This window comes from Mytilus californianus, unplaced genomic scaffold (assembly GCF_021869535.1).
Source record: "Mytilus californianus isolate M0D057914Y unplaced genomic scaffold, xbMytCali1.0.p SCAF_4, whole genome shotgun sequence".
NCBI lineage: Eukaryota > Metazoa > Mollusca > Bivalvia > Mytilida > Mytilidae > Mytilus > Mytilus californianus.
The window spans coordinates 74,168,221-74,191,216 of record NW_026262690.1 but is presented as its reverse complement, the minus strand read 5'-3'; the positions used below and the strand labels follow the sequence as shown (position 1 = coordinate 74,191,216).

Sequence of the window (22,996 nt, the reverse complement as noted above, 5' to 3'; positions counted from 1 at the left end):
ACAATGTTCAACTTGCATGTAATACGAATTCTATTTATATTCATGGTTTGATAACTGCAATCTAACTTACAAATATTTGCCTTACTTTTTTTATGCACATAACACAATAACGTATTATGTCATTGAAAACTAATAGTTAAAAGTCAGCTTGACATTAAACAATATGACATTTCTCAATTTTCTTTTGAAACGAAATTAAACTATGATAAAAAAAACTCTCTAAAAACACTAAAGAAAAATAGAACTAGAATCAACAATAATTAGACCACAGCAAGAGGGTTAATTGAAATTAACAGTTAAAAGTCGGTGAACGTCATGGTAAAAAAAAAAAAAAAAAGACAAACAACCACCAACGAAACATTGAAATATAATGTAATGGGATTCAAAATCTGAATTTAAAATCAGTTATTTGTTGTGCGAAGCCATCGTGTCCTTTTTACTGCTTCGTCATTTTGTTATTTGCCTTCTAGTTTGATTATGGATCTTCGCAAGTGATTTATTTTTCTACCCTTTTATTCCCTTCGACGTCGACATTTGGGATACGAAGAAGCTTTGTCAGCAAAAAGAAGTTATATAAATCACTCCGACATATCAAGTTGTTAAAAACTTTTTAAAACTGTTTGAAGTAGTCTTAATCCTGGATTTCGTTTACGTTCATTGTGACTCAATTGTTGCAACTGTCGAATTGTGAGGGTGCAATTTGGCTTCTCAGCAGACTGTTCATGCAATGCCAGCGTTCTGGGCGAAATAAATTATTTCCAAAATTTTAATTTTAGATATGCATTATTAATATAAACAAATAGTTCATGTAGAACACAAGTCGATTTCTATTTCAATTTTACATTAATTTGGTTAAATACAGACGATGCAATCCATGGTGAAGATAGCAGAATTATTTGAATTCAGAATACAAAATATTGCTTGTGCAAATGCGGTTTCTTTGTCTCGTTTTTAGACGACTGGTCTTCGAACATTGGGCCCGAAAACAGATCAGAAATCTATGATGAGATTATTTTCATAGATGGACATTTCTGTGTAGTTTCATTTGGTCATTTCGAATATGAAGTAGACTGCCTAATAAATAATTCAGTGGCTCGTACAGCAAATCTGTATACCAGGGCTTTAGAAATGTTTAACAATTTCAGGAAATATTTTGATTTCGCAAAAATATGGTATGCGTCCTTGCATGACATTATTGCTTTACTTTCATATACTTATAAATCGGGATTCAACAATTAAATCATACCCATCAGACTGAAGGTTTTACAATAAGCTCTGTGATTATGAAGACTATACTCAAAATTTATCGGAAGAAAAATGATCAATGATGTGAAGCGCCAATGTTGCCTCATACGTACACTTGGCTGCCTATTTCAAGAGAGTTATTGAGTCGTAATTTATCAATATTATTATGTATCTGTAGTTCTGCATACGAGGCAAGGCTAATCAAGACGGCATTGTCCTTGGCCTTTCTTTATATTTGTAGGTTTGGGGAGTTGATCGTTAACAATAAGAACACGACATATTTTGTAAATCATGCTTTAAACAAGAATGATGTAAAAATTTGCCGACTTTATTTAGAAATCCATTTAATTAAATCAAAGACCGATAAGTTTGATTTGGGGTAAATTAAACATATTCCGGAGGAAACAGACAAAGATCTTTGACCTTTGGTTTAAGTTGCCTTACTTTTACGAGAAAGACCTGATGTGGGTTGATATTTATTTTGTCTTTTTGACGGTAAGCCTTTGACTAAATACCAGTTTTCTGCGAAACTCAAAAAGTCACTACATGCATTAGGTTTTGAAAACTCTTGTTGATCGTTTCACTCATTCAGAATAGGTATGGCAACAGCTTGTGCAATTGAAGGGTTATCCCATACGAAGATTAAAAATTTAGGTCGTTGAAATCCGTTGCTTTTTTGCGACACTCAATACTAAGATAAAATATATATATTTACTTTGATGTTAGTTTCAAATTCTTCAATAAGCATGATCAGCGTTTGGATGATCTGGTCGTCAATCATTAAGAACGTGTTTGTGGAAGCAAGGCGATCCCCAGAAGAAATTAATTTGGCTTTAAATTAATTGTCGGTATGAAGTGAAAACTTGGTTGAATAATTCTCTCTTATAATTAGCTGATGAGTCGCAGTAAAACAATGATGATATTTGAAGGCCGACAATGTTATAGTATAGCGTTCGTTGAGGGAAATAATTTATTTAATATCAAACTATGTTATCTGCATTATCAGCTTGTCAATTGTATGCCATGGTTTTCTATGGAATATGTTCGTTGTTGTTCTGTGGTTTGCATGTTGTGTATTGTATTATCTGTTTGTGCGTTTCTCTGTTATGAATGTTCTTGCGTGTGTTTGTGCTGTATTTCTGTCACGTAGTGTTTTAGCGATATTTTTAAACATATTCATAAAGCGGGAGGCTTGGCATGCCATGAAACCAGGTTCATTCCACCATTTTTTCTTAAAATGTCCTGTACCAAAATATGTTTTTCCTTTTGAAGTTTATACCATTTACACGCTATCCGTTTTAATTGGTGGAGCGAGAACCACCGACATTTAAAAATTATAAAACCTTGTCAATGTAGAATGAAGTCATACGAATCTCTTCATTAGTAGCGTTAGAACTTCCGATCTCAGTGTTGACAGGCTTGTCATCACTGTAGATAACCTACTTAAACAACTCAGTCAACGAATCTGACGTCAACAACGGTTGATGCACGTAAAGGTGTAGCAGGAGACTATTATCCAGATAACATGTCTGGATAACATGTCTGTTTCGTTTTTTGAAGTGCATACGTTTCCATCTCAACTCAATCTTTTTTGTTTGTCATCTGAAGAAAAAAAGGTGTTTGTCAAAATCAAATATAAGTAAAATCTTTAACATATTTTTGTTGTACTTTTACAATTCCGTGCTCTTTATATCAAATAGTCATACACAATACACATCCCGCATTCCTATAGATTACTGGTTGAGTTTCCGTCTTGTTTGTTTTCGACAAACGAGTTTGAATATCCCTTTAGTAAATTTTGCCTCTCTTTTACATTAGTATATAACTAGGGGCCGTCTTTAAAAAAGTGGTAAGATGAGATGTACCAAGTCAGGAATATGGTAGTTGTTATCAAATAGTTCGTTTCTATGTGTGTTGGCGTTTGTTTTTGTTGCACTTCGGTGTTCCTGTTGTTCCTTTGTTTTCCTCTTATAGTTGATGTGTTTCCCTCGGTTTTGGTTTGTAACCCGGATTTGTTTTCTCTCAATCGATTTATGACTTTTGAACACTATAATACTGTTGCCTTTATTTCTAATAAATTGCGTGAAATCTCAAATAATTCCAAGATTTCCGTGGCGATATTCAAAAAATGTCATTTGCATGGACCAGCGCCGGCGTCGGTTAATCAGCTCCATTGGTGTCCACATTACAAGGCATGGCTGATGTTACACTCGATATCGACACAAAAACTACACATTAGTCTCTAGCCGAAGACGGTATGCTTTTAATCAAAATTGGAAGAGTAATTCGTCTGAATATAGTCCAGGGAGCCCTAGAAACAATGATTTCAAGTAAGACAGGTGGTATTACTTTTCCAGATGATTATCTAAACCGTCATAGTTTACTCGTTTTCTGTAATAATTGCTCATGTTTATGATGTTTTCGAATCGTTTTAATGAAATGTCAGCTTTATTGAAGGCTATCTTAATAACGTTAAAAGTTGTTTGGTGTTTAACAGTATAAAGTGGGTCTTATTTCTTCAAGCAGCTTCCAGCCCCCAATATAGATGTTTAGTGGTTGACGGTTCTGAAACAATTTTGACAGAAGGCATAACTTGTCGAAGAACTTACAATTTAGAAGTTTTCGCTGTGCTTATATAACACATTTGCAGTTTACAGATCTATTTAAATCGTATCAAAGCAATTTAGCCTTTGATTTCCAGGGTTGATAGCTTATCTTGAATTGTCCCTTTACAGATATGGTCTGCCACATCGAAAATATTCGCCGATCATTAAACATGTTATATAACATTTTCAGAGACATGTATACCTTTATGTAAGTGCCTGTTAGTCATATCACAAATTGTATATGGTAAATATATCATATCTGTTTAATTGTAATTTGTAAAATCTGTAATAAATAATGTGGCTATTTCCTGTCAAATCTTATCTTGGTAATTTTAATGAACATCTAAGATAATTGTAGTTCAAATAAAGAAAACCTATTATAAAAAGAAACAAATACTCACAAGAAGGAGTGGATGATGTTGTCGGTGGTGTAGGAGTTGTACTTAAGTCTGAAATGAACCAAATCAAAAACATAATAATTTATTTCTTTATTTTCTTAAACGCGTACAGAAATTAAATATCATTCAACTAAGTTTTACTGATTTAACAAAACTTAGGATAAAAAAGGAACATCTATTTTATAGTGCATAATGCCTAATCAAAATCATATGCATACATTTGTATACAAAGACTATAAGATGATCCAGCGTTGGCATTGCATATGTATTATGGTAACATCGTTTCAACATGGATTTTGCCAATATCGAAAGGATATTGTTAACACTTCACAGACTGTATGTTGACCTCTTAATGTCTTTGATTATTTGTCAGTTTGTTTATTGTGTTATTGGCGTATATCCTTAAATTCATATTGTAAACTTTCTGTTTCCATTTTGCTAAAATGTCCAAATAGTTAAGGATATCTCATACTTACGAGATGTTTTGCAATCTGTAAACTTATTTCACCTCTATATTTTTGTTGAACCAGTAATATCAAACGAATTATTTCATGAAGGAATATGCACATTTCACTTAATTTTATTAAAAGCTCTTTATATAATATATATAAAAAGTTAACAAATAACACCAATATTAAAACTAGAGGCTCTCAAGAGCCTGTGTCGCTCACCTGTATTTACTGATGCTTTGGAAATCATGTAAAATAAGGTTAAAATCATAATTAATAGTATTAGATATTAGATATTGTAATGATATCTAAGATAATAACAAAAAACTGCAAAATTTCTGTAAAATTACTAACTCAGGGGCAGCAACCCAACAACGGGTTGTATGATTCGTCTGAAAATTTCAGGGCAGATAAATCTAAATATGATGAACATTTTTACCACCTGTCAGATTTGCTCTAAATGTTTTTAGTTTCAGAGATATAAACAAAAAACTGCATTTTACCCCTATGTTCTATTTTTAACCATGTCGGCCATGATGGTTGGAAGGCGGGGTCATCGGACAATTTTTTTAAACTATATACCCTATTTATGATTAATTATGGCCAAGTATGGTTAAATTTGTCTAAGTAGTTTCAGAGAAGAAAATTTTTGTAAAAGATTACAAAAATTTACGAAAAATTGTTAAAAATTGACTATAAAAGGCAATAACTTCTAAAGGGGTCGACTGACAATTTTGGTCATCATGCCTTATTTGTAGATATTACTTTGCTGAACATTAGTGCTGTTTACAGTTTATCTCTATCTATAATAATATTCAAGATAATAACAAAAAACTTCAAATTTTCCTTAAAATTACCAATTCAGAGACAGCAACCCAACAACGGGTTGTCAGTTTTGTCTGAACATTTCGGGGCAGATAGATCTTGACCTGATAATCAGTTTAACCCTTTGTCAGATTTAGTCTAAATGCTTTGGTTTCAGAGATATAAGCCAAAATCTACATTTTACCCCTATGTTCTATTTTTAGCCATGACGGCCATCTTGGTTGGTTGGCGGGGTCATCGGACACATTTTGAAAACTATATACCCTAATGATGATTTTGGCCAAGTTTGGTTAAATTTGGCCCAGTGGTTTCAGAAGAGAAGATTTTTGTAAAAGCTAACGACGACGGACGACGACGGACGACGACGACGACGGACGACGGACGACAGACGACGGACGACAGACGACGGAAGCCAAGTGAATAGAAAAGCTCACTTGGCCCTCCGGGCCAGGTGAGCTAAAAAGGAAACAATAAATGTAAGCATCTATAAATATTTCGGATAACAGATATCCTTCATCAGTATGATTATGATGTAAATGAATCATGTCAATCTATTCTGAATTAACTATAACAATCTTGAAATTTATACAATTAAAACCGAACACAACAACGGTTGTACAATTCTAAAATTTCAAAAACGACGTAGGTTATATAGGTATTTTCAATAGAGACGGCATAGATAGGCTTCTAATAAAATAGTAATGTGCGATATGAACTGGTACATTTCTAAAATTTCAAAGGTGACGACAGTTAAGATATTACAACAATGACTGCGTACAAATACATTCCCAATGAACAGCACTGACCGATTTGAGCTGGTATAATATTTCAAATTTGACGACGGTAAAGTAATTACAAGAGAGGCTGCTTATTTAAACATACAAAATAAATAGCAGTTTGATAATGATTAAAGAAAATAATAATAATAATTTTGACAAAAGTGAAGTAATTGAATGTGTCTACGTACTTATACATCCCAATTGAATATTGTACCCAGCGATTTAAACTGGTATAATTCTGGAATTTTAGAGTTGACACATATAAAGAAATAGCAACAGAGACTGCGTAGTAATATGTAATATAATCCAAATGAAAAGCACTACGCGAATTAGAACTATACCTTTTCATTGATCCCATTTGGTGCCAAAAATTTCCTTATCCAATATCTTTCCCGAGTGAGTCTATCCTCTCTTGACCAAACAGTGTTGTGGTCTATGATTGTAATGGTCAGTCGATTGAGATCAGCCTTAGTGTGGCCAGGGGATCTCAAATGTCGACTGAGAGGAAGGTCTCGCTTGCATTCATAGTCGCTACGATGGCCGTTCATACGTTTGTGAAATGGCTGTTCTGACTCGCCAACATACTGTTTACCACATTTACTCTGTAGAAGATACACAGCATTTGTAGTCTTGCAATTAACATTGCAAAATATGGTGTATTCCGTACCAGTGGAGTGACTGTTAAAAGTGGGTATTCAGTATTTGTTTGCAAGTCAGACATCTTTTCTTTCCGCATCCCTTGCAAAAGCCCGCAGACGAAGAGCCTGGTTTAGAGGATAAATCAGCTCTCACCAGCAAGTCTTTAAGGCTTTTGGGCCTACGGAAAGCCAGTACAGGTGGCTCGGGAAAAATCTTGGATAGTTTAGGATGTTTTTCGATTTCTTTTCAATTTTCCCGGATGAGGTGTATAACTTGTCAAATTTGGGATGGTAAGTCAGCACAAACGGCACTCTTTTGTTGACCTTTTTGTCTTTATATTGTAAAAGTTCATCTCGGCTGATGTTGTTAGCACGAGAGAAACCTTTATCAATGTCTTTTCTTTTGTAGCCCCGATTTTTTAGGTGACCGCGAAGTTATTGTAGTCGCCTTTTTGCAGTATCATTGGTGGAGCAAATCCGTTTTATTCGTATGGCCTGGCTGTAGGGAATGCTCTTGGTGCAATGTTTAGGATGACAACTAAAAGGAGAAAGATATTGATGTTTGTCTGTGGGCTTGCAATACAGATCTATAAATATGATTCCACCCTTCACTTGCGAAGTAGTGTCAAGAAATGTGATCTTAGAGTCAGAGATTTCATAAGTGAATTTTATTGAGGGATGAACATCGTTGGCATGTTGAATGAACACATTGAGTTCTTGTTCAGTATTATCCCACTTCATTTCAATATCGTCGATAAATCGGAACCAAGAGAGAGGTTGATAAAGAGAAAAATTGAGAATTTGCTGTTCTAATTTCCCCATAAAAATATTGGCATAAGACGAGGCTATCTTTGTTCCCATTGCTGTTCTATTAACTTGGAGAAAGTGTTCACCATTGAATGTGAAGTTATTGCATTTCAATACCAAAGTTAGAAGCTGGACTAGACATTCAGTTAGTGGATGTTAGGTGTTGCGAGAGTTCCAGATTCCCTAAAAGCTTCAATACCATCGTCATAGGGGATGTCAGTATAGAGAGAGGTAACATCAAGCGAGAGAAGGATTATTTCAGATTGGAGAAGGTTCAAGGATTCCATTTTCTTAAGATAGTGTGTTGTATCTTGTATGTATGATGGTACATTTTCTACATGTGGTCTTAAATGAAAGTCAATAAATTCTGATATTTTCTCTGTAGGGTAGTCATTGGCAGAAACAATTGGTCTACCTGGATTATTGACTCTGTGTATTTTGGGCAGAAGATAGAAACGTCCAGGCTTTGATTTTTTAGGTTTTAGATATTCAAATGTGTCTTCATCAATATGACCCTGTTCACACATGATTTTCAAAGATGGTTTTCTTTCGTGTTATAGTGTCTAAAAGAACGCCTCCTCGTTTAATTTTTTTTAATTGTTTTTGATGTAATTTCCTGGATTCAATGCGCAAGATGTCTTGGAGGCGCTCGTTGGTGGTAAGCAATTCAGGATCGGAGAGTAATTGGCATGATTTGTTGTAAAAATGGTTATAATGAGTTTGTAAATTCAAATGTTTATGAGACGCTTCGGCAAGTAATAGATCCATCAACTTCAGGAACCACTGTGGAGAATATTATTCCATCTATTCATAAATCTGATAGATTTGTCACCCGTGGTAATGGGTGAAGCTTTCAAAATAAGCCCAATCGGAACAACACCCTGAGATATTACTATATTACATATTACTACGCAGTCTCTGTTGCTATTCCTTTACATTTGTAAACTCTAAAATTCCAGACTTATACCAGTTTAAATCGCTGGGTACATTATTCCTTTGGGATGTATAAGTACGCAGCCAAGTTCAATTACTTAACCTTTGCCTAAATTATTATTATTGTTCTCTTTTTTAATCTTTATCAAACAGCTATTTATTTTGGATGTTTAAATACGCAGCCTCTGTTGTAAAATACTTTACCGTCGTCAAATTTGAAATATTATACTAGCTCAAATCGGTCAGTGCTGTTCATTGGGAATGTATTTGTACGCTGTCCTTTTTGTAATATCTAAACTGTCGTCACCTTTGAAATTTAAGAAATGTACCAGTTCATATCGCAAATTACTATTTTTATTAGAAGCATATCTATGCAGTCTCTGTTGTAAATACCTATATAACCTACGTCATTTTTGAAATTTTAGAATTGTACAAGCGTTATTGTGTTCGGTTTTAATTGTATAAATTTCAAGATTGTTATCGTTAAATCAGAATAGATTGACATGATTCATTTTACATCATAATCATACTGATGAAGGATATCTGTTATCCGAAATATTTATAGACACGTACATTTATTGTTTCCTTTTTCTAGTATTGGTGTTGTTTTGTACACTTTTTAGGCGTTTATATAATTAATTTATTGTGAACATGTACCGTTACTCGTATCGACCCAGCGCCCTCGTAAGAAAGCTCGTTGTCTAATATCTAGACGTTTTATATCCATGATGTTACATCTGGTGAATTTTTTATTTGGCAATCGCCAATGGCAGTCAGCAGGGTTTAAGAACATCCGTTGTTCGACCTGCTAGTCAAAATGTGTTTTGTTAAAATATATTCTGTCACTATTTTGGTCTTTTGGAAAATGTTGTTTGTGCTGTATTTAGACCCCTTTACCAAGAAATTTGTTTTGCATGCACACGTATAAAAATTGCGGTTTTTATCCAACGCAATCATAGGTTTGAACGTTGTTTTCAATTTAGACTTGTTTATTTTTTTTTCGTTTGGGCTTGTATTGTATTTGCCTTCGGGTTTATATGATCCGTTCATCCTATTTCGACTCTTCAAAATTCATGAGTTTATCCTAAATTGAGGTAAATTATATGGCCTTCCAAATACCGTTTCGATTCCTAACATCACTGAAGAGACATTAATTGTCGAAATCCGGATATGGTGTACTAATTTTTGCACCTTTTGTTTGCGGTATACCATCTTTTCCGCAAGTTTATTGTTTTCTGTTTGATATTAAATTAATATTTAAGATCCATGATGTTACATCTGGTGATCATTTTATTTGGCAATCGCCAATGGCAGTCAGCAGGGTTTAAAAACATCCGTTTTTCGACCTGCTAGTCAAAATGTGTTTTGTTACAATATACTTTGTCACTTTTTTGGTCTTTAAGAAAATGTTGTTTGTGCTGTATTTAGACCCCTTTGCCAAGAAATTTGTTTTGCATGCACACGTATAAAAATTGCGGTTTTTATCCAACGCAATGATAGGTTTGAACGTTGTATTCAATTTAGACTTGTTTAAATTTTTCGTTTGGGCTTGTATTATGACTTCGGGTTTATATGATCCGTTTATCCTATTTCGACTCTTCAAAATTCAAGAGTCTATCCTAAATTGAGGTAAATTATATGGCCTTCCAAATACCGTTTCGATTCCTAACATCACTGAAGAGACATTAATTGTCGAAATCCGGATATGGTGTACTAAGTTTTTCACCTTTTGTTTGCGGTATACCATCTTTTCCGCAAGTTTATTGTTTTCTGTTTGATATTAAATTAATATTTAAGATTCATGTTGTTACATCTGGTGATCATTTTATTTGGCAATCGCCAATGGCAGTCAGCAGGGTTAAAGCACATCCGTTGTTCGACCTGCTAGTAAAATAGCGTTTTGTTATAATATACTTCGTCCATATTTTGGTCTTTTAGAAAATGTTGTTTGTGCTGTATTTAGACTCCTTTACCAAGAAATTTGTTTTGCATGCACACGTATAAAAATTGCGGATTTTATCCAACGTAATCATAGGTATGAACGTTGTTTTCAATTTAGACTTGTTTATTTTTTTTTTCGTTTGGGCTTGTATTATATTTGCCTTCGGGTTTATATGATCCGTTCATCCTATTTCGACTCTTCAAAATTCAAGAGTCTATCCTAAATTGAGGTAAATTATATGACCTTCCAAATACCGTTTCGATTCCTAACATCACTGAAGAGACATTAATTGTCGAAATTCGGATAAGGTGTACTAGTTTTTGCACCTTTTGTTTGCGGTATACCATCTTTTCCGCCAGTTTATTGTTTTCTGTTTGATATTAAATTAATATTTAAGATTCATGTTGTTACATCTGGTGATCATTTTATTTGGCAATCGCCAATGGCAGTCAGCAGGGTTTAAGAACATCCGTTGTTCGACCTGCTAGTCAAAATGCGTTTTGTTAAAATATACTTTACACTTTTTTGGTCTTTTAGAAAATGTTGTTTGTTCTGTATTCAAACCGCTTTTCCAAGAAATTTGTTTTGCATGCACACGTATAAAAATAGCGGTTTTTATTCAACGCAATCATAGGTTTGAACGTTGTTTTCAATTTAGACTTGTTTATATTTTTCGTTTTGGCTTGTACTACATTTGCCCTCGGGTTAATATGATCCGTTCATCCTACATTTGTATTTCAACTCTTCAAAATTCAAGAGTCTATCCTAAATTGAGGTAAATTATATGGCCTTCCAAATACCGTTTCGAATCGTAACATCACTGAAGAGACATTAATTGTCGAAATCCGGATATGGTGTACAAATTTTTGCACCTCATGTTTGTGGTATACCATCTTTTCCACAAGTTTATTGTTTTCTGTTTGGTATTAAATTAATATTAAGATCCATTTTGTACTGGTGATCAATTTATTTGGCAATCGCCAATGGCAGTCAGCAGGTTTAAGAACATACGTTGTTCGACCTGTTAGTCAAATGCGTTTTGTTAAAATATACTTTTTCACTATTTTGGTCTTTTGGAAAATGTTGTTTGTGCTGTATTTAGACCCCTCTACCAAGAAATTTGTTTTACATGCACACGTATAAAAATTGCGGTTTTTATCCAACGCAATCATACTAGGTTTGAACGTTGTTTTCAATTTAGACTTGTAAATATATATATATATATATACCATCTTTTCCGCAAGTTTATTGTTTTCTGTTTGGTAATAAATTATTATAAGATCCATTTTGTTACATCTGGTGATCCGTTTATTTGGCAATCGCCAATGGCAGTCAGCAGGGGTTAAGAACATCAGTTGTTCGACCTGCTAGTCAAATGCGTTTTGGTAAAATATACTTTTTCACGTTTTTGGTCTTTTGGAAAATGTTGTTTGTGTTGTATTTAGACCCCTCTACCAAGAAATTTGTTTTGCATGCACACGTATAAAAATTGCGGTTTTTATCCCACGCAATCATAGGTTTGTACGTTGTTTTCAATTTAGACTTGTTTATATTTTTTCGTTTGGGCTTGTATTATATTTGCCTTCGGGCTTATATGATCCGTTCATCCTATTTCGACTCTTTCAAAATTCAAGAGTCTATCCTAAATTGAGGTAAATTATATGGCCTTCCAAATACCGTTTCGATTCCTAACATCACTGAAGAGACATTAATTGTCGAAATCCGGATATGGTGTACAAATTTTTGCACCTCATGTTTGCGGTATACCATCTTTTCCGCAAGTTTATTGTTTTCTGTTTGGTAATAAATTATTATAAGATCCATTTTGTTACATCTGGTGATCCGTTTATTTGGCAATCGCCAATGGCAGTAAGCAGGGTTTAAGAACATCAGTTGTTCGACCTGCTAGTCAAATGCGTTTTGTTAAAATATACTTTTTCACGTTTGTGGTCTTTTGGAAAATGTTGTTTGTGCTGTATTTAGACCCCTCTACCAAGAAATTTGTTTTGCATGCACACGTATCCAACGCAATCAAAGGTTTGAACGTTGTTTTCAATTTAGACTTGTTTATATATATATATATATATATATATATATATATATATATTATTAGTTATATGGTGTGTTAGTGACCTAATACGATATATATGGGGTCAGTAAATTCCATACGGGTTGAGAGCGAAGCTCGAATCCCCATATGGAATTTACTGACCCCATATATATCGTATTATGTCACTAGCACACCGTGTAACGAATTTATGTTTCGACTATCTTCACATGTGGTATTTAGACTAGCGGCCTATCAAAGTGATCAAGTCTTCAATACTTAGTATTAAGAACCTACTTTCATTTGTCTATACAAAAAACAAATGCCAACAATAACAACTTGTTAGCTTTAAATTTGTTTTATGAATTTATTTCAATCGTTCATTATCTATTTCTTTGTCTGTTGAAACCTTTCAGATTTCTTTTTTGTTTTGAAAGGGAAGTTACTCCTTACTTACCCCATATGGTAACTAACCCCATATTTTTTAGGACACCCTTTATCAAATATATGTAGTCACCACGTGTAGTCCTTTAACCAATCGTATCCCCAGAAATTTATAGGAGGTAAGATAAATATATATACATATATATAAGTACGTCTAAACAAGTGACAACTCTACAACAGATCCATCCATTGGATCACCAGTGAAGGTGAAACACGGTTGAAAACACATATTATATTCATAATTACTCTCAATATCAGCACAACAATGTTAAATCTGCAAATTTGCGGAAGCAAATTTTTGTTCTTCCCTCACTGGGATACGAACTCATGCTATTGAGATATCGAGACAATACCGCCTGCACTGTGTCCAGCGCTCTAGACCACTCGGCCACCTAGACTGAAATTAAAAATTCAGCTTTCGGTGGCCTAGTGTTACCTTTCCTCGTCAGTAGAATCTAGAGTTGTAACACAGTACATGAAATATTAGGCATGAAGATGGAATTGATTGCAGATTGGCTAAATTATCTATCTATCTAATTATTTGATAAAGACGTCTAAGCAAGTGGCAACTCTACGACAGATCCATCCATTGGATCATCAGTGAAGGTGATACACGGCTGAAAACACATATTATATAAGTGCTCTAAATATCAGCACAACAATGTTAAATCTACAAATTTGCGGAACCAAATTTTTGTTCCTCCCTCGCCGGGATTCGAACTCATGCTATTGAGATATCGAGACAACATCGCCTGCACTGTGTCCAGCGCTCACCTAGACTGAAATTAAAACTTCAGCTTTCGGTGGCCTAGTGTTACCTTTCCTCGTCAGCAGAATCTAGAGTTGTAACACAGTACATGATATATAAGGCATCAATTCCATCTTCATGTCTAATATATCATATCACAGTAAACTGTCGGCCGTCGGAAACTTTTTCCCAAAAACCTTTTCTTCTGAAACCACCAAATTAAATTAAAATAAACATATGATACCGATTTCAATAGAACTTTGGAATGGTAAATAAATTCGTCGTTTCGAAACTGAAAGACGTTTAATGATCTTATTTTATTTTATCATATGACTATGAATTTTCTGTTTTCTGGAATCCTCTATAATAAAACATTATATTCACCGCGGCAAAAATCACGAGAGGTTAATATAAGATTTGGAACAGCGTCCGTGTACCTTAATATAAATATTCCAAGGTAACGTCAATGACGTAGGTTTAGGACGTCATGTAAATTTCCGGTTTTTTTCTTTTTCTTCTTGTTTTCGCTGTATGTTTTTTCTTCTTCTTGTTTTCGGTGTTTTTGTTAGTAAACTTTATTGACTATTTCAATTTATGAAAATCAGAAACTGCAAAAGCAGATGAAATATTTAGTATAAAAACAGGGAGCAGTTTTAAAAGTATCTTGAGCAAATACTAAAAGATTGGAGAAGGAGAAAAAGTCATATAATAAAACAATTGTTGACTTTTAATCTCAGTTGAAACAATGATTTATCAACTCCAGAGATATGACATTCACCCTTGGCCGTTAGCCTCGGTGAATTTCATATCTCTGCGGTTGATAAATATAGATTATAACATGGCATTTTTCATATCAGACCCGTTATTAGCCCTAGGTCATGATTTTGATCATGGGCTGATAAAGGGTCTGATATGAAAAATGACATGTTATGTTCTTTTTATCATATACTTCAGCAGAAGACATACAGACAAAAACTATTTCTAAAACTTTGAAAAAATGCATTTGTTGTAATATTTGTTTTGCATTTTTTAATAATATATTTTCTTGATTCCTAATATTTTTTTCATCCAACTTTGTTATGTTTACACAAAATAAGTACCATTGAGGTGTATTTTCCGGAATTTGCCGAATGACGTCGAATTGTCATGCGATAACGTTACAGAAAAGCATGCGCTAATAACCGGAAGCAGTTGATATAAAACGGAAGCAGTTGATATAAACCGGAAGCAGTTGATAACAAAAGTCATATCACACGGCAAAAGCAATTCTTCAAATTTAATGAATACATATATGTACAAATTAGTTTTATCATGGGGTACAATTATACCCTTATTTTCTATAAGTATATGATAAATATAGATTCTACCACTGCATCGAGTGTGATACGATATTTATCCACTCGAGACAGTTAAATTTTCAAATTTAAAACGCGAGGCTCGCCGAACGTTTTAAATATTTAAAATTTAACTGTCGAGAGTGGATAAATATCGTATTACACGAGATTTGGTGGTGGAATCTGTTTCTCTAATGATTTTCAAACAATACGCAGGGAAATTTATTCCTTCTTTTCGAATGATCTGCAATTAAAAAGATGTGTTCTTTCTATGTGACGTCATCAGGCATGGTCGCCTTTTTTCATGCCGTCACAATAGGAAATTCAGAGGAAAGCAAGAAAATTCGACATCATAATCGGATTTTAACCAATGAAGAACTGAGATCAAACGAACCACACGTTGATTAAATTTTTTTTATACAATGGGTGCAGAAAGGGATAAATTGATGAAGAATTAGAGAAATCATTGTATCAACCTCATCAAAAGTCAATAATTGTATATATTATTGTTCGTCAACATAAAAATGAAAATAACGTTACGACAATGACCAATTGGTTATGTTCAGTCTGATTGACAGCTTTGTAAGATTGCAATTTTGGATACCAATCACAATTCTTAAAGAAGACTATAGAATTATCAAATAAATAATTTGGTTGCAATTGGTTCATTTAATGATTTTTTTTCGAAGCCTTCGGATAACCAATTTTATGCCTAATTTATCTGTTTATTGTAACGGTGATACTCATGTTTCAGGGCGGATTTGGTCATTGATAATAATTCTTGAAGAAGTTAACTAAAGTATTTTTTACCCAAATTTTAGTAGCATTTCGACCCTTATAGGATTTTTATAAGTTGTTTTAATATTTGTATTTACTTGTTTGTTTGCTCAATTTTCTATTTTGAGTAACGTTGGCGGTTGTATTTGAAAGAGCGGGCGTGCTAAAAACAGTGATTCATTTAGAATCACAAATGTAATTTAAGCCAAAAGTTAAATTCATTTGTTCCCCTTGGCACCTTTATTTTAGATTTTGTATCGCTTTGATCTCTTTTTTTTTAATAACAATTACACGGTTGGTATAGTGAACGCGTCGTCAAACAACACAAATAAAACAAATGTTTTAAACATTATGCAGGACAAATTTGGTGTCATTTGTCCGTACCGCTGAGTCGGTTCCCCTCCTTGTGGACTATCCGTCTACGAGAGTATTGTCCGTCAAATGGCAATGATTTGAAATGCTGACTTTCCGAACTTTGGTATCGCGCCTACATAAAGATTTATATTTCAGAGACGACATGAAATCAATACCATACATCATCGTGGTTATGCAACTTACACCAACTACTGTACTAAGGTAGAAAAGGGAGGGGTCTAAATTAAAATCCATAGATTTTTTTAATAATTTGCCAAAATGTAGTTTATATCATGACTTTCTCAAATATACAAAAAAATGGATGGGTAACGGGGCTTTATTCAAGCTACAGATTGTGCAAAATTGTCAAATGCCAGGAAAACACAATTTTGTGTGATAGAAAAAAACTAAACCATAGAATGTTATTATAAGATAACATACGAGAAGATAGCCTTTATGATGGGCTTTCAAAATATAAAAAGATAAAATAGGGTCATCTGACTCGTTTTCATGCCACAAAACAAAAAAAGGTAAATTCATAACACATTCCAGTATAAAAGTTACATTATCTGATTTATCTCCCCTTATATGGCAAAGTTGAAAGAATTGAATCAAACAAAAGACACTCTGTATTTGTAAAAACAGTCGCAAAGATATGGTAAAACACACAATTTTCTTCATTCAGATGAGAAGTTTGACAAATAAATAATATTCTTCCCTCAAAAGTTGCACATTTCATTAAAAATCTAGCCCGATGGTGTTCTGCTATTTCACAATCCAAGATGGCGAAAGACACCCGAGCTACCTTAACACAAGTGAAAATGATCAAAAGGAGAAGGTTCGATCAGATACAATGATTGCCACTAATTCTTTTCGTGACGTAACAAATAACGACATAGGAGAGGACTATCTAAGTTGTGATAACTTGTGTCTGATCCTTTTTGCTATATGTAATAACAAATAAAATATGTTTAAATGAAATGAACGACATAAATAACGCAAATTTAGATTATTCATGAAAATCAATAACAACAGTTCTATTAACATTGGTTTTTAGGACCGGAAAAACTAAGCGCAAAAAAAGCATTGACCATTGTGATTATTTTTTTTATGATAACACATTACCTACCTGCTGATTTTCGATAGTATCTTATGACTAAGACAAGTTTTATGACGGTCTAATGACATGTCATAGTCGTAAGATATATTTTCGAAAGTATCATAAGTTACGATACGTCATAACTTTTATCGTAAAATTAAGACACCTCGTGACATGACTTATGATGGTCTTATGATTATGACATTTCTTCCACTTTTCGTAGGTGATCAGTGTCATTTGCTGCATTTATCTTTGCACATGCAGCCTCCCATGCTCTTTTTTGTCACTGTTTGGTCAAATGTTGTTGTATTGCTCAGTTTACTAAACAGGAAAGACTTATTCTCCAATTCGTCAATTAATAAAATTTGAATCTCCGGCGACGTAAAATTTGGACTCCATTTCCTACTCATGAGTATGTATAATACATATATATATTATTTATTTCCTTATATAGTACTGTATTAACGTATTTGCAAGGGCATTTCGTTAAGCGGGTACTCGACGTACCAAATCTTAAACGTGTTCACAATCAAAATGAATACACTGAACACTCCATGTATAACAATAAATGAACGTGAAGTTCTAAAATTTATTATATATATATATATATACAAACAAAATTTAAACAATTCATCAACTCAGATTTTGATTCCTTTTCATATATAATGTCATGTTCTTCATAATGAAAAAAATTAATATTCGTGAATAATAAGAATGATAATAATACTTATAACTTTTATAGTTGATTTTAATATTTTCAATCATTATTCAAAATAAAAGAAAATATGTCCACTCATGACAGTCATAAGAGCAACATAGCTATTACTATCTTAGGACAGCTTTGATTTACATTCTATGATATATCATATGATAGCCATACTATGGTCGTAAAATTCGTTCTAAGATATATTTTATGAAATATCTTAGGATACTTTCGAAAACCAGGCCCCTGGCTTGGATGTTGAGTTTGTCGAGCCTTGAGCTCTCTGTGTGTTTTCTAGGGCTGAATGTTGTTGAACTCCAAACTATATTTGTCATCTTTTTTGTCATCTTTTTTCAAAATCTCTATTCTTGAATTTACTTTCTTCCTTTTTTCATTCATCAACTTGAAACAATGGACTTAATACTCAAGGTCAAATAGGGTCCTTATCGTACTTACTCTTTTCTAATACATTAATCAGAAATGATAATGATATAGTGATTAAATAGATGAATAAACATACAAACAAAACGAGAAATTATGGACAGCTATTAACTGTTTCGCAAAAGTTGCAAGCTCCTATAGTAGGATCAAAACATAAAGATTGTTTGCAAGCCTGAACATAGCCGACTTTCTCTACACAAGTCACATATCTGTTGCAGTCAGTAGGATGATGGTATCTATTGGTTCCATTATAATTCCTGTTGCAGAAATCATCTAAAATGGAAATTTAAACTACCGTTATTGTCGTTACGACAAAGGAGCTGCTGGTAATTTGAAATCGGGTATTTTTTTTTGTTTTTTTGTATCGTATTTTTCGACTTGTTTTAAGCACGGAGGTGGTAATATAAAAGTCTTTGTTTACTTCTGTATAATTTGCATTTAGACTTTATATCATTCGCGTCGGTCGTATCAGATCTGATTCCTATTTTCACTATAAAATTCAATAATGTGTGCCAGATACATCAAGTTTTCTTAAAGATCTATAAAGTTATCTATATATATCATATACTTAAAGATATAACTTCCTTACGATTGCAAATAGAGGTTTTAATGATTGGGCCTATATACAAATATGAAGAGGATTTGATATTAAAAAAATGAAGGCGCAATGAGCGACGAAATTTAAATGGGATATTTTCAAAAGTCTCCTTTATACAAATTAGGTCTACTTTTCAGACCTTTCTGATTATAAAACAAAAATGTGTCCATAGTACACAGATGCCCTATTCGCACTATCATTTTCTATGTTCAGAGGACCGTGAAATTGGGGTCAAAACTCTAATTTGGCATTAAAATTAGAAAGATCATGTCATAGGGAACATGTGTACTAAGTTTCAAATTGATTGGACTTCAACTTCAACAAAAACTACCTAGAACAAAAACTTTAACCTGAAGCGGGATAAATGGACGGACGAACGGACGAACGAACAGACGCACAGACCAGAAAACACAATGCCCCTACTACTATCGTAGGTGGGGCATAAACATGCGAATAGGTAAAAATTTTCAAATTTTCTTTTCTTTTTTCAAATATAAAAGTTATTGTGCAATAAATATAAAAAATAAGATGTGGTTTGATTGCCAATGAGACAACTCTCCACAAGAGACCAAATGACATAGAAATTAACATCTATAGGTCACCGTACGGCCTTCAACAATGAGCAAAGCCCATACCGCATAGTCAGCTATAAAAGGCCCCGACATGACAAATGTAAAACAATTCAAACGAGAAAACTAACGGCCTAATTTATGTACAAAATAATGAACGAAAAACAAATATGTAACACAGCAACAAACGACAGGCTCCTGACGGGACAGGCACATACAGAATGTGGCGGGGTTAAACATGTTAGCGGGAGCCCAAACCTCCCCCTAACCTGGGACAGTGGTGTAACGGTACAACATAAGAACAAACTATAAAAATCAGTTGAAAAAGGCTTAACTCATCAGATGGATACAAATAGAAATACATCTAACAAAAACGTTTCCGTGTCAACTGCTAACCTTCATAGAATATTTATACCCCAACTAATTTTCAAAAATAAAAGACCATTGTACTCCCTTTGGCTAGCAGAATACAGAAAATTGTTTAAAAGGAGGAATTAAAAAAAAATACTATTATGGCATACTTTGAAAGCTCAGAATAGCATAACTTAAGATTATTCATACTAAAAATCAACTGACATTTGGATTCTTAATCAAATTCTAAAGGAATAAATAAAAGTGTTTTAGAATGACAATACATGTAAATTTTATTGTTTATTGTCCCTTGAAACCAAAAATAGACATTTTGACATAAAGCGTATATTTGTACTCTATTGGCTTAAACCTTGCTACAGAAGGATTGCGATGTATGTAATAGCCAAAGTATTGAACGCTTTGTAATGTTTTCATGCGAACATATCAAATTATTATGTTTAGCAAGTTCTAATGTTATATTTTGTTATGAATTTAATATAAATTTGTCATAGCTGTTAGAAATTGATACCTTGTTTGCAAGTTTCTTAATCAAAGTTTTTGGTATGCAATACACATAAAAATGACATGTTGGTGCTTTAAAATAGCTAAATGTTCTACAATTTTGCCACAGCAAAAGGTTATATTAAATTTTTAAGCATAAAAATACAGGAACAAGAGATATAGTTTCAAATGCAATCAAATGTTGAGACAGAAATAGATTTTATATTTTGACCCGGCACTTTTCTTAAAAATCAGTTTCAGTGTCAACTGCTAACCTTCATTAAATTTTCATTACTCAACCAATTTTTAAAAATAGATCATTTTACTAGTTTCAGCCTACACAGAAAACGAATAAAAAGCAGAAATTTGAAGAAAACAAATTTACTATTTAGATATGTAACACAGTTGAGTTTCAAATCAGTCGACACATGGCCATTGAGTAAGGCACACGCTTGTGTTGAATTAAGAGTTGGTTGAAATAGCAGTTTGTTATTATATTTGTCAGTTCAGGACATGGATATTTCAAAGCTTATTATAACATAAAGCTTATTATAACATAAAGCTTATTATAACAACACTCGAGTAAGACATTCATACTTATTTATATAGTACATTAAGGTCTATTTTGCTGTCGATATGATATTTCTTACTCACGGTCCAAAATGTCCATGTAATTACTATATTATGCAAATGTATAGACACAGTAATAATTTTGGCGTTCAATATTTATTTTGCAGGGGTTTTTAGACCCGGTTTCGGGGTGTGTATAGCACGCAGTATGTACCGTCGATTGGTCGGAGATATATGGTGTCGGAGATACAAATTGTGTCATTGTTAAAATGGTAACAGGCAGCTTGATGTTTTCTGATATCAATTACAACAACAGTAGCCGGTGAAACTATCCGTTAGAAATGATCAAAAAGTCTGTAAAAATATGAAAAAGGAATCGAGCAGTCCGTGCAATATTATGCAGTTTAAAGTCATCCTGACTCATTGAAGTTATTATTGCAGTAAACTTATATAATCTAGTGTTCTTTTCATCAATTTAGAATCAACCAAAAATGTGTAAAAATAGTTATATCCGTCCGTTTTACGAATAAAGAAATCCAAAGGGAACAACCCAAATTTATATTCTACAGTACGTGGAACCTTACCGTCAGGTGTGCAGAGAAAATGATGGCGTAAAGACTGGTGAATCATTTAGTTTCATTTTTTTTATTTCATAACATTATATTTAGCTCCGTTTTGTGTGTGTTTTTTTAGTCACATTTGTGTTTATTCATTTCATTATTTCATTTATGCTGAATTCACTTTACTTTTGTTTTGTTTATTAAATTTATATTTAAATATAGTTTTTTGTATAACATTTGCCACTTAACAATCCAAAGAACTTACTTCGTTATAATGATGGAAGCGATGGAATTGTCACTGTGTCATTATTATATTTTGTTATCACTAACAATTACTTTGATTATTATTATTTGTATTGTATAGCATGGAAGCAAGTGGATTACCCGCTTGGGTTGCAGATTTACTAGAGAAAGGCGAGAAGGTGGAGACATGTTTAGAACTGTTAAGAAACATGTAATGCTATAGAAAGGGAAGAGAGAGCGGCAAAGAGAGAGATGAGAAAGGTAGAGATGGAAAGATAGGTACAATTAAAAGAGCTAGAGATTAGGGAGAAAGAACTGACGCGGCAAACTCATTGTAGTGGGTTGCTGTCTCAGATTAGACAATTTGAAAGTGTTCCGTCCATTGAAAATACGCATTTAGAAAATTTGATAAAGAAAAATTTAGTCCTAATTATTGAAATATATTCATTATGTTTCATTTATTTCTGTTGTTTATTCCGATGTCCAAGATATAATCTCACACAGTTTGGTGAGGATAAAACTAAATGATGTTAATACTTACGTGGAACAAGTGCGAGCGTTTCGTTCTTAGAATTGATAGGCGGGTCGGTTTGGTATTTGTCATTTGTTATCTTGCATTTAATGGTTGCGTTGTTCATTGCAGCTGTAAAGGCAATCCAAAACTTGAATTCCCGAGTTATGGTGCAATTTTCATGAGTGTCTGTTATGGATTTAAAACTAGGCTCGTACGTTTGAAAGTTATCGTCTCCATCAAGAAGTATTTCAACGCCAATTTTACCTCCCGGATTGCCGACACCACCAGTACACGAATGTAATTTGGTTGATCTAACGGTATTGAGGCCAGCAATCTGCTCAGGGTGAAGTTTGAAGTCCAAAGGTCCACTTGGTTTTGCTGTAATATTAATTAAACCTGATACTTATGTTGTCAATTAATTTAAACGAAAAAAAAAAACGTAACAATTTAAAAACGTAATATTTTCTTACGAAAATTTACTTCATTTATTAAGCAGCAAGTATATGAATCAATGTTTGTAA

General features: G+C 33.3%; 1 protein-coding gene across 3 annotated transcripts in view; it reads right to left on the bottom strand.

Annotated features, from left to right (window-relative positions):
• Window positions 1-18,000: 18,000 nt before the first annotated feature.
• The window catches only part of LOC127738482 (mucin-22-like), a 54,926-nt gene continuing 49,930 nt past the window's right edge, over window positions 18,001-22,996 (bottom strand). For all 3 annotated transcript variants that reach the window (XM_052249755.1, XM_052249757.1, XM_052249756.1), the window contains 2 exons: window positions 22,503-22,853; window positions 18,001-18,842 (listed from right to left, as the gene is read on the bottom strand). In XM_052249755.1, the coding sequence (XP_052105715.1) occupies window positions 18,664-18,842; window positions 22,503-22,853 (530 nt within the window). In that variant the 3' untranslated portion in view covers window positions 18,001-18,663. The remainder of the gene's footprint in view (window positions 18,843-22,502; window positions 22,854-22,996) is intronic.